Source organism: Anguilla rostrata, chromosome 4 (genome assembly GCF_018555375.3).
Source record: "Anguilla rostrata isolate EN2019 chromosome 4, ASM1855537v3, whole genome shotgun sequence".
Classification (NCBI taxonomy): domain Eukaryota; kingdom Metazoa; phylum Chordata; class Actinopteri; order Anguilliformes; family Anguillidae; genus Anguilla; species Anguilla rostrata.
This window is the reverse complement of record NC_057936.1, coordinates 24273808-24288413: the sequence shown is the minus strand read 5'-3', so window position 1 is coordinate 24288413 and position 14606 is coordinate 24273808. Positions and strand designations below refer to the sequence as shown.

At 41.7% G+C, this 14606-nt stretch overlaps 2 protein-coding genes across 6 annotated transcripts in view; both read left to right on the top strand.

Annotated features, from left to right (window-relative positions):
* The first annotated feature begins 206 nt into the window (after positions 1-206).
* rad23ab (RAD23 homolog A, nucleotide excision repair protein b) lies at positions 207-9734 on the top strand. The gene is made up of 10 exons (XM_064331644.1): positions 207-486; positions 1976-2057; positions 2165-2244; positions 2443-2822; positions 3327-3373; positions 3470-3597; positions 4513-4624; positions 5048-5208; positions 6225-6371; positions 6515-9734. Exons 1-10 carry the CDS (start codon positions 418-420, stop codon positions 6626-6628), a joined length of 1320 nt encoding a protein of 439 aa, XP_064187714.1. The 5' UTR covers positions 207-417; the 3' UTR covers positions 6629-9734.
* Positions 9735-10549: 815 nt separating this feature from the next.
* eps15l1a (epidermal growth factor receptor pathway substrate 15-like 1a) overlaps positions 10550-14606 on the top strand; it is a 43952-nt gene continuing 39895 nt past the window's right edge. For all 5 annotated transcript variants that reach the window (XR_010329498.1, XM_064331640.1, XM_064331641.1 and 2 more), the window contains exon 1: positions 10550-10649. Coding sequence is in view for 4 of the 5 variants with exons in the window: in XM_064331640.1 (XP_064187710.1) it covers positions 10623-10649 (27 nt within the window). In the remaining variant the exon portion in view is untranslated. The remainder of the gene's footprint in view (positions 10650-14606) is intronic.

Genomic DNA, 14606 nt, shown 5'->3' with positions numbered 1-14606 from the left:
TGATTATGTAATCTTAAGTCACTAAGGATGAATTTCTGACTCATGATAAAACTGTAATGAATAACCATGGCATAGAAGCTTTGCGGCTTGCAAACAGGATGTGTTTCGGTTTATTAAAATGAGGGGTCAGATACAAAAATACGGACTACTCTCTTTGGAATAACACATGCCAATTGAGTAAGCGCAACGTTTGGGTGAAATCAGCTGACGATGAATGAAAAAACACAGCACGCCTACCAGTATTCGCTTCTCTGTCCATGTCTTGTCTCAGGCAGCAAGTAGATGGCGTCTGACTACGGTTCACTATCTTCTAGTTAGAAAGCTGAGTCACACAACGGGGCGCCGTGGTAACGGTAACAGCGAAGGAGCTGTGTGCACGTTTCTGAAAGCTTATCAATATTTATCTTTCTGTTGAAGATGTTGACGATCACGCTAAAAACTCTCCAACAGCAAACGTTTAAGATACAGATAGACGAAGAGCTTACGGTAAGTCATCGGAAGTTAAGCCCAAGTAAATACGCTGGAGGCCGGGGGAGAGGGCTGGGAAAAGCCGGGGCCTTGGCGTAGGCAACTTGTTGGGAAGGGGAAGGGGGGCGATGCTATTTTAAATGGTGTTGTGTTTTCAAATGTGTGACAGTAACAGATTGCTAAGAAGGAACACGCGCGATTTGCGTGATGTAAATATGGGTTTCCTTATGTTTGCCTATGAATGACAGTGCAATATAATTTGAGCCTTGTCTGGACAATTTTCTTAAGTCAGATTCTGTATTTCAGCTAAACACACCTGCCAAAAAAAAAAAAAAACGGGGGGAAGTGGGTTAGCTTCACCCGTGACATTTTAGCTTAGTAGCTAGATATAGATCATTTCTGATATGAAACTCAATTTGCTAGCAAATGTTTAGCAATAAAAGTAACAGCTGCTAAGTTAGCATTTGTGGTTGCTGATCAGTTTAAAAACAACGAGGTTAATGAGTGCTAAATATCCTGTGCTATTTATTTGTAGTTAGATTATAGTATTTTTTTTAACGTGTAACGTTACTATTGTAGTTGACTAAGGCATATGTTAAATTAGCTAACATTAGCGAACTTCCCTTAAAAATATTAGGAACGTCAGTGTTTCCATTGGATTTAAATGGTAGTTTACATTGATACATACGAAACCACGTTTTAACTCGGATGGTTAGTTAAACTGTCAATGACAGTTATTCTTTAGTTTGTCTTGACAACTTGAAAACGTAACAAAGCAAAGTAGAGCATACATTGTGTTATTGCAGTTGATTTTTTTTAAAATCATGTAAGTGGACAATTTTCAACTCCCTAATGTATATATAAAAGAATGGTTATTTTAAGTTGTATGGTCAATTTTGTCAAGTGTGTATGAAGGAATTTATTGCCTGTCCTTGCTTTGATAAGTACCACAGCTGGAAAAGTATCAGTAGTTTTTGGTCCATTTATAGCCTTTGACGTCTTCATTGTTTTTGACGGTGTGCAGCTGTGAATCCGTGTTCCTACCAGCATACACGATGTCCCAGATATAGAGGTGTAAACAGTGTGACAGCCCTATATTGCATTTTCCTGCTGTAATGGCATAATGATTATCAGCAAGTCCTGAGTGCCGGTGATCACACTTCACTGAGACCACTAGCAGCGAGAGGGCAAAATAAATATCACTCCCTCAGAAGCCTGCTGGAAATCAGGCTCCTAACAACTAAGCTGGTGCTGCCTGAATTCCTGTTAAAAATAGACTGTTAAAATACACTTTCCAATGACACTAAATCATTCACATGATAACGGCCCCCCATGTCTTTCTGTCCTCTTATTTGTGCGGTTTCCACGTAGTAAATGATTGTTCGCACGTAAGGTGCAGCTTGGCAAAAAATGGGAAAAGCATACCTGACGCCAAAGTGAGGGTCAGAGTGGTACTGTCTCCAGAGAAGTGCACCTGCAGGTAGCTGTTCTTTTGTTTTACTCACAGGTGAAAGCCCTGAAGGAGAAGATTGAGGCAGAGAAGGGACCGGACACATATCCAGCCTCAGGGCAGAAGCTTATCTATGCAGGTTAGAGACATTGTCCGGATATCTCCTTTTCTCTGATTGGCTATCTTCGTTCAAGGCTTAAGTCTCTATATTTTGACGTGGTTGTTGTCTTTCTTCTATCCCCCCAGGCAAAATCTTAAATGATGACATACCCTTAAAAGAATACAAAATAGATGAGAAGAATTTTGTCGTGGTTATGGTATCAAAGGTAGGCATTTCTTGAATGAAGGAACATTAGTATTTTTATTGGTCATGGCCCAAATACAGATATGCAATTTTATTTACAGATTACCTTGCAATTTGTGAAATGTATGAATATTTCTCAGATTTATTCTTACAGTGAATGCAGAGAGGTGTACTTTTTTGTTTGTTGTGGCTAGTGGTGTCTTTTCTTGTTTTCTTAAAGGCAAAACCAGCAGCACCTGCACAGCCTCCTGCGCAGGTGGCTCCGCCTCCTGCTGCGGTCAGTGCGCCACTACCTGACGTAGCTCCTGCCGCCCCTGCTCCCTCCTCCGCCCCTGCTACGACAACCACCCCTGCTCCAGCTCCTACCTCTGTCCCTGCTCCAGCAACTGCCCCCACCCCTGCCCCCACCCCCACATCATCAGAAGAGCGTCCTGCTGTTGAAACCGGGCCTGAGGCCTCCACTCCACCAGCAGCGCCAGCAGGGGGCGCTGCTCCAGCACTGTCCGCCCCCACCCTCCCAGATACTCCTGCAGAGGACAAGCCCCAGGAGGAGCCTCAGGAACAACCACTGGCCACACCACCAGCCCTCTCCTCCTCCAGGTACAGAACAAAAAATATTCCTTTCATAAATCAGCGTGTCCAGCTTTTATGGATTTTGCTTTTTTTTGTTCACAACACAACATGCACAATTTTAGCCATGCAGTAAAGCAGTAATGCTCAAATCTGGCCCTCAAGACCACTTTTACTGTTGGTTTTATTTTATTAACAAATGGGTAATTGATTATTGTCACTGATTGACCACAGATTTCACTCCGTTGATTACTTGGGTCTAAATCGGTCTCTGATGACGGAGGAAGAATGAAAACCAGCAGTATGACTGGCACTGAGTGCCAGATTTGAGTATTCCTGCTGTTAAGTGTGCTGCTGATAACAGCCAACTCCATCCTAATTAAACTTTAAATATAAACCACAGAGCAATGAGATGTGAGAAGTCACATTGCCCCTGGAAGGAGGGGTGCTGCACGCGACACATGGTGGATCAGAAATTTCAGCGCTGTATATTTGCTTTAGTTTTTATTTATTCTTTCTCCATTTCTCTTTCAGCATTGTAGATGACCTGAGCCTTTTAGAAGAAGCGGCATCGATACTGGGTATGAGATTTTCCCATTCATCTGTCCAATGGTACACTGTACAATCTTGTATTATTGGGATTTAACTGTTGATTTTGTGTCCATTCCTTTGATCAGTTACAGGGCAGGCTTATGAGAACTTGGTGACGGAAATAATGTCTATGGGGTATGAAAGAGAACAAGTCATTGCAGCGCTACGAGCAAGCTACAATAACCCTGACAGAGCAGTGGAGTACCTTCTCATGGTGAGAGTTGTGTGACTAAATGTAGTTTTTATGTGCTGGTGACTGTTTAAACTGGAACTGTATGCATAAAATGTGTTCATTTTTTTGATATGATATTGATTGCTAATCCCAGGTATTTTATGGGAAATTGAGAGTTGAGGAAAGGTGATAAGTAGCTTCACTGTAGAGGGTACAATTGGGATTCAGAAAATGGAGAAATCGCCACAACATATTTGTTTATTAAACATTTATTTAACCAGGAAAACCCCAATTAAATTAATTATCTCTTGCACAAGGGGGCCTGACGTAAAACACAAAGTTACAAAGTTACGCAAGACAGTAGACAGACATTACAGACAGTAGTTACAGACATTTAAGTCAACCTAGTGTCATGTGAAAATTTAAATGGCAACCCCACAGATTGGCAACAAACTTACAAATGTTGTGAATTTAATCACAAGATTTATGTGTTTATTTAAATTAATTAAATTTTTTTTTTAACAAACTGAGCATTGTTTGGGGGTGGAGGTGTTGGTAGGAAAGGAATTCCCAGCCTCCATCACTCAATAGTGCCTCCTCTGGTGGCATGGGTACCAGCGAGCTGCCTGCACTGTCTGCACTGTCCTCTGCAGCAGTAATTGCATGGCTCGGCTTGCAGATTGCTGAGTGGAAAAAAGAAGATTGGACAGCTATGTGCGTTTTGGTGGGTTTGTGGGCTAGAGCGCCCTCCTGTGGGTGTTGTTGCAGTGGTCTGGTTAGGATTGGGCATTTTGAATCGAAAAATAACTAATAATAAATTAATAGAAATAATAAAAAGTTATTTAACAATGCCATGTTCATTTTTTAAATCTGATTTTCAGCTTCTGTTCTCACCATGTGTGATACCATTTTAAAGGTCAGGCTTAAAACCTGCATGTTTGCTTTATGTGTTACCAGGGGATTCCTGCTGAGCCCGACCTGCCCCCCCGGGAGGTAGCCCGCCCCCCTCCAGCGACGAACCCCCCTGCTCCTGTTACAGAAGGCCCCCAGCCCCCTCCAGCAGCCAGCAGTGAGCATCCCGCCCTCGCTCCCATCCTCCAGCAGTCTTCCTTCCTTAACACCTCTTTCTTTCCCCCAACTAAAAGCTCACCACTTTCTCACCTTTGACGTCTTGGTTGCATTTTACAACACCGATACCATTTACTTTGAGTGTAATTGCTACTTTGTTCTTAGATTCTGTGCAATTAGCTGCTCTCAGAGATGTTTGGATAATTGGCACTTAACATTACAATGTTATTACATTTTGCCATGTTATTACCAACTCCTTTATCTTTAGCTGTAAAGTTTCTGTTTCTCTGGAAGAAAGTGCCTCTGTAATGGCCTAAGAGCACGGGAGTATTCCCACTGTTGTTTTTGGCTCTGGGGGTGGAGAATAGCCAGTGCCCCGTGCACGAGGCTCTTTGTGAAGCGTGCTATCTTTTGGTGGAACCAGGCACGGTGTCCTCCACCTCATCGCCGGCGTCTGGGAACCCCCTCGAGTTCCTGAGGAACCAGCCGCAGTTCCAGCAGATGCGACAGATCATCCAGCAGAACCCGGCGCTCCTGCCCGCTCTGCTCCAGCAGCTAGGCAGAGACAACCCCCAGCTGCTCCAGGCAAGTCGGGGGGGGGGGGCTGAGTAAGAGATGCACCAGTCACCGCCTCCAGCCTTATCCAGAGCCTCTCGAGGGCCGAATCCCCACTCTCACTCGGTAGTGCTCACAAGCCTGCTAATAAGACCTGGTATTTTATTACCAACTTACATCGTTGCCTTTAACCATGCCTGAGGTTCCTATAAAGAGATTGCTTGTCCTCAGTAGCTTGTCCTTGGAAGTAGGTAGTACAGCCAGACTCGTATAGCTCCTATGTTATTGAAAACCTTTTTTTAAGTTAAAGCTGTGTGCACAGGCTCACAATCAAACTTATTATATTTGGATTTTAAACCATTTTGCCACCCAATATATTTATTTCCCCAAATATATTTTTGAGCAGAGGTCTTGTACCCTAGTCATTATTCTCTTGACTGATTCAACTATAAACCACATCTTTAACTTGGTTAAAATAAAATGTATATTTGTTGTGAGCCGTACAGCTACACTAGTTGTTGTTTTTTGATGGGTTTTCCCTCATTTCCCCCCAATTTGGAATGCCCAGTTGTATTCATCAGTGCTCAGCGCTACAGCCTCTGCTATCGATTTGGGAGAGCACAGACGGGCATGTTCTCTCCTCTGAAGCATGTGATGTCAGCTGCTGCTTGTTATCACACCACAGTTCAGAAGTCGGGCTCGCACTGACATGATTTGGAGGAAGACGCTTCATGGTGCAGCTCAACAGTGGACCTGGGTGCCTGATCGACCAGCAGGGGTCGCTAGTTCTTTAACCCCGATTGGCTGAAACCCTGTGCAATGTCCGTGCCAATTGTATACCCCCCTGTGGGGCTGCAGGGCGCTCGATACCTACCAGATTGTGGGGCCCGTTCATATACCTGAAAAGAGCCATCAGAAGCCTCAAGTCAACTTGTTGAATTTTAGGATAAATGACCACTGGGCAGCAGTGTGCATTTTAACCCCATTTGTGGGATTTGAGCGGTGGCACAGTATAATTGAATAAAGTTTTTTTTTTTTTGTTGCAGCAAATCACCCAGCACCAGGAGCGATTTGTGCAGATGCTGAATGAACCCCACGGTGGGGAGGTGGGAGGGGAAGAAGCAGAGGGCCAGGGAGCATCACAGACAAACTACATCCAGGTTACTCCACAAGAGAAAGAGGCCATCGAAAGGGTACCACTACTATTATCATGAATAAACACACCCATCAGAGCAAAGATGCAGTTTTTTAAAAAGCGTGAGCTTACAGAATTGCACATAGAAGTAATTATGTGCAGTTGCATTGAATTTCCTTGTCTTTTCTCTCTGCATTGTAGTTAAAAGCCTTGGGATTTCCAGAAGGACTGGTGATTCAAGCCTATTTTGCGTGTGAGAAGAACGAGAATCTCGCTGCTAACTTCCTGCTTCAGCAAAATTTTGACGACGAGTGATTTATGCACCAAGAGGAGGAGGAAGAGGAGGAGGATGAGGAGGAGGAGGAGGAGATCACTGGAGGAGAGACGAGAGGAGAGAACTGTGTGTGTATTGCAAGGGCTGGGAAGGGTTTACAAAACGTGGCTGGTCCTTTCGGAATGCCATTCACTGGACAAAGCCATGGCAAAAGTATTCTTCAGCGTGAGCGGCGCCTGTCCCATCCCTCTGAGAGGGTTCATCGCTCGCTGTGCGCTCTGTTACACTGCTGCTGTACCCGCTGCTTGTGCTGTGTGTGCGTGCGTGTGCGTGTGTGTCTTTAGATTTACAGTGGCAGTTTATTTTCTCTTTAATCACTTTTCCTTTCTACGTCCCCAAACAACTAGCAACGTGCAGGTTTGTTTCGTATGTTTGTGGTTTGTGTTTGGGCTATGCTCTGCCCCTGCAGGAAAGCAGCGCCCACATTATGAACACAAAAAAACAAACAAAATAAAGAATCGGCAGAGGACTGACAATCGTACTTTGGACAAGCGTACAAGTACAGTATTTGTATGGCCGGCAGTGGGTGCTGTTTGGTCTGCGTACATTCGCAATTTGTATCGATTCCAACCACTCATTGCATTTACCGTAAAACACTTCCTAATTCTATATGAAAAGAAGATAGATATACAGGGTTATTTATTGCAAGGTATCAGTGGATATCTGAAGCAGCCAGGGTTTGAATGATGACAGAGCTTTAGCTTTTCCAGTCACTTTACCATGTTGCTGAGGCTTACATGCTGTGTGTTTTGACTTATGCAAAGTGTTGGTATTATTTTAGTTTGTTCTGTGATCCCTCTGGATGATATATGGAGCAGTGTGATTTGGTTAGCCTAGAGGTGGCCATACCAGGTCCTGGAGAGCCATTGGGTCTGCTGGTTTTGGTTTACTTGGTACTTAATTAAAGCAGTTGATTACCCAGTTAACATACCTCACCGGGTTTCTTGGGTCTGCATACGTTGTAATATTTAAGGTGAAAACAAAAACCAGCAGACCCTACAGCTCTCCAGGACCTGGGCTGACCACCTCTGGCCGAGGCATTAGGTATGTGTGCTGCTCCTTTACTGAAGTACTTGTGCAGATTTTTTCCCAAGGTTCCTTGGAAAATTATATCGACGCGTTAAAAAAAAGTTTTATTGATGCATGTATTTATTTGGCAGCTCGGAAGGCAAAAGCAAAAAAAACAAAACAAAAAAAAAACAGGCATTGATGGGGTTTTTAAAAAAGCACAGAGCAAATGCATAGTTTAGGAATTACATGGGCTTATAACTACCTACGCAGATAGTCTACGATATTAGAACTCAAGTATGCTCCTGCCTTTTATTTTTGTGACACTACACATGAAAGGAAATATGAGTTTTACTGCTGTACCATCAAAGAGCCATTTGAATTGCACACTAGAGTATTTTTCCTCTTTTCATTCTTTTGACTCAACTGACTTGTGCTTCACTGTGCTGAAAGTACACCATTAGGGGTTACGTTAAAAAAATCTGGCTTTGAAATGAAAGCAGAGTCATAATGAAGCTGAGCTAGGTTGTAATGAATAATGTTTGTAATGCATGAAACTGATGAAACTTTAACCCAAAGAATCTTAAATGCATTGTGTGTTTATATAATTTGAGTTTGGATCTAACCCCCTTCCTCCAAGGACATTTCATTTATCATTCTGGAAGTAAAGCAAACCTGACCGACCTGCTAGTTATTCTTACAAACCTACTGCGTACAAACCTGCTATTGGACAAAATGGCTTCATAAAATTAACATTTTTGCTAGACCTTATATTATTTAGGTAAACATGCTTGCACAACATTCTTGATAAAAATGTGCTGAATCTGGGCTGTATCCTTTCCAGTTGGTTAGTGTGCAGGTTTTGTATTTAGTCGAATTGTGCAACTAGATGGTCATAGAATTAAATTTTTTATTTTGAAGTGGCAAACCAAAAAAAAAAAAAAAATTGTGAACCTATTGAAATTACTGAGGTAGTGCAATCTGTTCATTTCAGTAATGGCATCATGCAAATTTCTCCAATATTTGAGCAAAATCTTGTGAGGATGTCTCACAGAAATATAATTATAAAACTACTAAACCAGGATTGTAAACTACTGTACTATTGTTTGTGTATTTGTATCATATATGCAGTCCAAAACTTTGTTGTCTGGAGGGCTCTGAGATAAAAAAATATATATATAAATTCTGTCATTGAGACTCTCAAAGCTCTGAAAATGATCTTCTGGTGTGAGGAATTGCACTTATACTGTAAATTTATTTTGCATTGTTAATGTTTTTTGGATACCAAAATGAACCACAGTAGTAGACATTTTACAACTAAAATGGCAGTGGTGCATATGGCTCACAACCACATTAAGTACATTTCCCCTGCTCCTCATAACACAACTTGCATGTGATTTGAACTGTGTTGTCTAGACATTTATGAGCCACTCCCATCCCCTCTCCTGTATCCTGCAATTTATATCCAACATGCCTTATAATTTAGTTTTTTTTTTTTTTTTAGTTTAATTTTTGATTGCAATTCTTTCCAGGACTACAGATTGCTGACCGGCTGATTAAGAGGTGATGCACTTTGATTTCTAATTATGCAGTTTAGTGTCAACACGTTTCAGAGTATGTTTGGGGAAATACTGGGTCTGGTACAGGCAGGTTGAATTAAAAAAGCAGATGCTCAGTTGCATTACATAATGTGGTTTGATCCTTGGCAGTAATAAGTAAGTTACATTCTCCCCCAGTGATATTGGTGTAATATAATGTAAAGATGGCACTTTCAAGTGAGGAATGTTACTTCGGAAGATGGTAGAGCTGCATGGGTTCTTAGGGCTCCTGTTGAGTCAGCATGCTGTAGAAGCCATTTTAAATATCACATTGGTGATGTCTTCATTAAATTTTTATTTCTGTATGTTACTTGATTTAAACTTTTTTTTGTTTCCCTTTGGCCTTTTTGAAATAAAATTAAGCAACAACGTCATGTTTCAGCCTTAATTGCATCACTTCCCAAAGGCTCAGATTGCTGAATGTTTCTGGGTTTCATTGTTTCAGCATTATGTACAATAAATAGCTTTTACAAAGCTTTCAGATGAGGCTGTTTAGTGGTTTTCTTTGTTACTATACTTACTTTGGTGCTTTGGTCAAAATGGACAGTGTAATTATGAGACAGGAGGGCCACTTGGAATTCTGTAAGTCACATCGGATGGTGTCTACACTGAGAATGGGAAATTATCGGCAGTAACAAATGGCAGTTGAAAATTCATTTGAAAAAATCAGGTGGTGTTAGACGTTATTGAAGTGGTCTGTAATTACATATCTTATATTCATTTGTAATGAATAATCTTTCTATTGCATTTCATTTCGTTGTGGTAGGTAGATAATTCGATCTGTCAAAATGACTCGCACTGCTGAAGCTGTCCACACAACGGCGCTGAAGTCCTGTAAATGAATACAGTTGGACAGATTTGGGTAATACACAATGTCAGATACAAGACCATGTTTAATTCCGCCCATGCATTTTTTTAACCTCACAGATAAACGCTATATGAAACATTATTTGCATGAAAGTTGTTTCCACAGTAACAATAAAAGTATCCTAGCATATGAATCAGTATGCAAAAACGACGGGTTATTTATATTGATAATTTTAAATGAACAGGTAGTCACATAAGTGTGCAAACCATACTGCAATATTTACTACTGCATAAGAATGACGACATTTCATATACATTACGTATAATCTGAGTTGATCATTTTGAGTATAATATAGGACTTACGGTCCCCACACTCAAATGCACCACAGTAAAATGATGCATGCACGTTCGAGGTAAATCATCGCTCGACTCAATGCAGCGCGTATACATAATACATAATAAACCCCAACTGAAAATTGTCCTCTGCATCTTGCGTGTTCCCGTTTAGTTGGAGGCGTGTTTCCACTGAAACGGTGTGCGCGCTCCCGCAGCAACAGGGAAGATGGCAGCGCTCACATCTCTCACTCAGGTATCTTCAGAAACAATTGTCTATTTGGTCACTGCATTATTTGAAAACAGACGGGCAGTCAACAGATACGAAATGGCAGGGGTCCTAAGCTGTTATTAACTATTTGGGAACTGCGTTACATTTTGAGTGTATGGAAATCTCACGACCCTGCGCTGTTAAGGTTGAGTAGATTGGAAGGGGCAAGGCCTAACGTAGCGGCTATGTAGCGGGCAAGCTAACGGTACCTCATTACTGACTGACTTAATGTGTTGCTTGCTAGCTGTCCTAACGTTATTAGTTAGAGAGGTGAAATGCATAGTGGAGATGGCTCGTTTTATTTCGTAAAATAAAATTGCAACAAAGCACAAATTTTAGCTAACGATAATTTGCCTTACTTGGATAATTACAAGTGTATTGGTTAGCTTCTAGCTAGATTGCTAACGGATAGAGAACATTAATGTTAGCTAGCTAGCTAAAATCTTATTTGTAGCTAGCTAACTCGTCAGCTAGCTAGCTACATCTGCAGTGCAGTCTGATTTCCCCAGTCTAACCCCCTCCCCCATTTGGCTAGCGAGATAGCTTCTGATAATGTTAATAAATAAATCATTGGTTTGATTGGTAGCTAACTAGCCAGCGTTGAATTTATCTGCCTGCTGACATAGATCCATGCTAAGCTGCAGATATGTGAATGAGGTTGACGAGTCAGAGCTCGGCATGATTGTCAAAAAAAGAAAGATATACTAACGGTGAGAGTCGTTGATGGTGCCGGTACCCTCTACTTAGCATGGCTTGGATAGGGTATGTTAGCTAACTTAGCAAATTGTTTATTTAGCTACCTACACTAGCTAGCCAGCTACTTGATGGCGATGGCTTTCTGATCTGTTTAGACTATGGTTTGCTGCTACGTGGACCGCGTAAAGTCGGAGCGTCTTGTATAGCATTGATTAACGGATTATAATTAATTTTTCCTCAAACAATTTTCATACAATCACTTATACTTGTATCGCAGTTTATTTTAATCTTCCGATAGTTAGCTATGAGTAGGGAGCCCGAAAGTAGTTTTCTGTCGTAGGCAACTGTAACTGCTGTGCTTCCATGCGATTGCTGGTCAATGAATTGCAAACTTCCAGCAGTAGCAGGATAAACTAGTAAGTTAGAGACACGTGTCAAAGCAGGTACCAACACATAGCAGTCCCGTGCTGTTACGGGAGGCAGTAGCTAACTGCCTAATTAGAGGACACCCGCAGGACTAATGCTAATTGCTGTGCATATTGCATATAATCTGTGTAGACATGTTATCGTTCAGACACTGCTGTATTGGTGATGGTAACGTGATTGGATAATCAGCGGTTGCTTTTTCATCATTGCTGACTTATCTGTGCGGAATGACCTGCACAACCTATACTTGCATATCATATAGCCAACATGGCACTTGACCGGTTGTATTCCTCGGCCACAGTTGGGAGCGGTCATATCGGCTTTAAAATCGACTCATTTCCTCCCTGTACACCGGGCGAATCCACTATGTTCCAGTCAAATCTAACGTTTATACAAACATACAATACAGACAAGGAGACCCATTGGAGGCGGATTTTAGGCATATTTTCCTGTGTGCTATATGTACATGTAATGCAATATTATCTCTGTTACTGTAGTTGGGAGACCTTGCTCCTCAGACAGACCTTGAATGAGTGTTTCATGATTGTATACTGAGCAAGTTTGTGACGTGTGGTTCTTTAGCTTAACTCTTGTCACGTTTATTGAAGGCAAAAAGCTGTTCAGATGTGCCATTTATTTTTGGGCATCTGTATTCAGCACGTGTTTCATGCTGTGGCTCCGAGGTCAAACTTTTCATTTTACATCCACAGCGCCATATTGTGTGTGATAAATGTCAGATTTATATCACTACTGGCTAGTTTCTGTTTTTGATGAGATGAGTCAGCAGGGCTCCATGGTGCTGTGGTTTTTATTCAAGCCTGGAAAATAGTTTTGTTTTCCCCCTCAGCCAGTTATCTGATGTGGGAAAACGAGGTCTGTCACATCAGATGCTCCTATAACCTGATGGGGCTTGCATGTTGGGTATATGTGGCCATTGTCTTGGATGTCTTATTGCTTATGCACATGAACTCTCTGGATTGGCCACTCATGCTGACTTGCTAAGTAACATTGGGATAAGATAGCGGTCTGGCAGATGAAGCCAGTCAGCGGCAGGCCGGTGGCTGAGGAAACACCCGCCCTGCAGGCTAACACAAAGGAATGTGTGCATGCCACAGGTTTGTGAAAAATCCTTATCAGGATTTTACAGTGCTCCCTACTTTAATAGCATTCGCTCCTGAAAATGTATGTCTGCTAACTGGAAAAATGATTTAGCAGCACATCTACTAATTGGGATGCATTTGCGTGCATGCATTACAATTCTTTCTACTTAGGAGCGTGTGTTCCTTGGAAAAAAAGGTTAGCGTAGCGCCCTGCTTAGTGTTGCTCTGGTTGACTGACTGGCTCAGGCTGTTGTCTGTCAGAGGGTAAGAGGGCATCTCTGGCAGTAGGGTTTGAGCCTGCCACTGTTGGGCTGTGACCTTTGGTGGAATCGGCGTCCTATGAGGAATAAACACTGCCGGCCCTTTTGATCTGCTCGGGGAAACTATTAGCTGTGGGCGAGGTTCTTTTTTGCAGTGACCTTTTTGTGTTCAGAATGTGTATTTCAATTGGAAATATATACCAAAAATACATGGTGGTAGAAAAATCCATATCAGTTGTTTATTAGTGTACATAACTTAAGTAAATCGTCATTGATGGCTGTAATGTTGTTATTTGTTGACTTTGTTCTTACTTTAATATTACAAAGAATGGTGACATATAGGGCCCTAGTATGTGTTTACCAGATATGACTTATTCTTCTCTCCACTTTTTTGTGCATTCAAAATGTATATTTGTGTCACTGACCAGGCCTTTTATTGTTGGAACTATCAAATCATTTTCAGTGCGAGTAATTTATGCCTATTTCAGTTTAATCATGTTTTACTTTGATGTGTGCTTCAAGAAAATTACCTTGTTTTTAACTGCTTCTCAGTTTGTAAAACATTTAAAGGGATTTTAATGATACCTGAGTTTGGACAGGAATATCACCATCTTGGCCTATTTCAGGCTTTTTGAAAGTTCAATAAAGAATCTGAAAAAATATTTTGAGCATGTTGTAGGTAGCCCACACCATAAATCATGATGATTTGTCTGTAAATTGTGGTCTGCAGCCTACGCCCCTTGGCTGTGTAAAGAGACCGGTTTGTCTGATGAAATTTGTTGAATGCTGTAGTGCTTTTCCTGCTTTGGGCTGGTGACAGAACTAACCAGTGTAGTATAAATGCAGTCATATATCTATATTGTTTTAAAATGGACGTGCTCTTAGATTTGTTTTGTGTTAAGTTGTGTACAGATATTTATTGGGATTTATGACCCGTTCGGTATGCTTTGAGCAGGTTGAGACCGATTTGCCGATGTAACGATGCACCATATTTCCTCTCTGTCGTCTTTCCTTGTATCTTAAGCGCTGCATAGGGAATGGTGCCATCCTGTCAGCTTGGCCCAGGGCCCCTTGTCTGGTGTAGTTGCTTTCATTGAGAGGAATGAAGAGCTGTCTGAGACGGATCGATGATACAGATGTGACTTCCCTTATTGCACTGCATATGACTGAACATTGCTGGGTGACCATGTTCCTGACAGAGAGCTTGTGATTGCTGTGCTGCTTAGCTGATAGATTGCAGCTTGAGAAGAGGCAGTAGATGGTTAGATGTGTTTGAGGACACGTGTGCTGGTTTGTCCTGATGTACTCTCCCTATATATACCCTGCCAAATGGCCAGGGGATGTTACAATGATGGAACTAGACTGCAAATACAGTTGGGGATATTTTTGGTAGAAACTGGGGAGAGTGATAGTGGATGAACAAAGTAATGTAATTGGAGTTATCTGGGGATAGTAGTTCA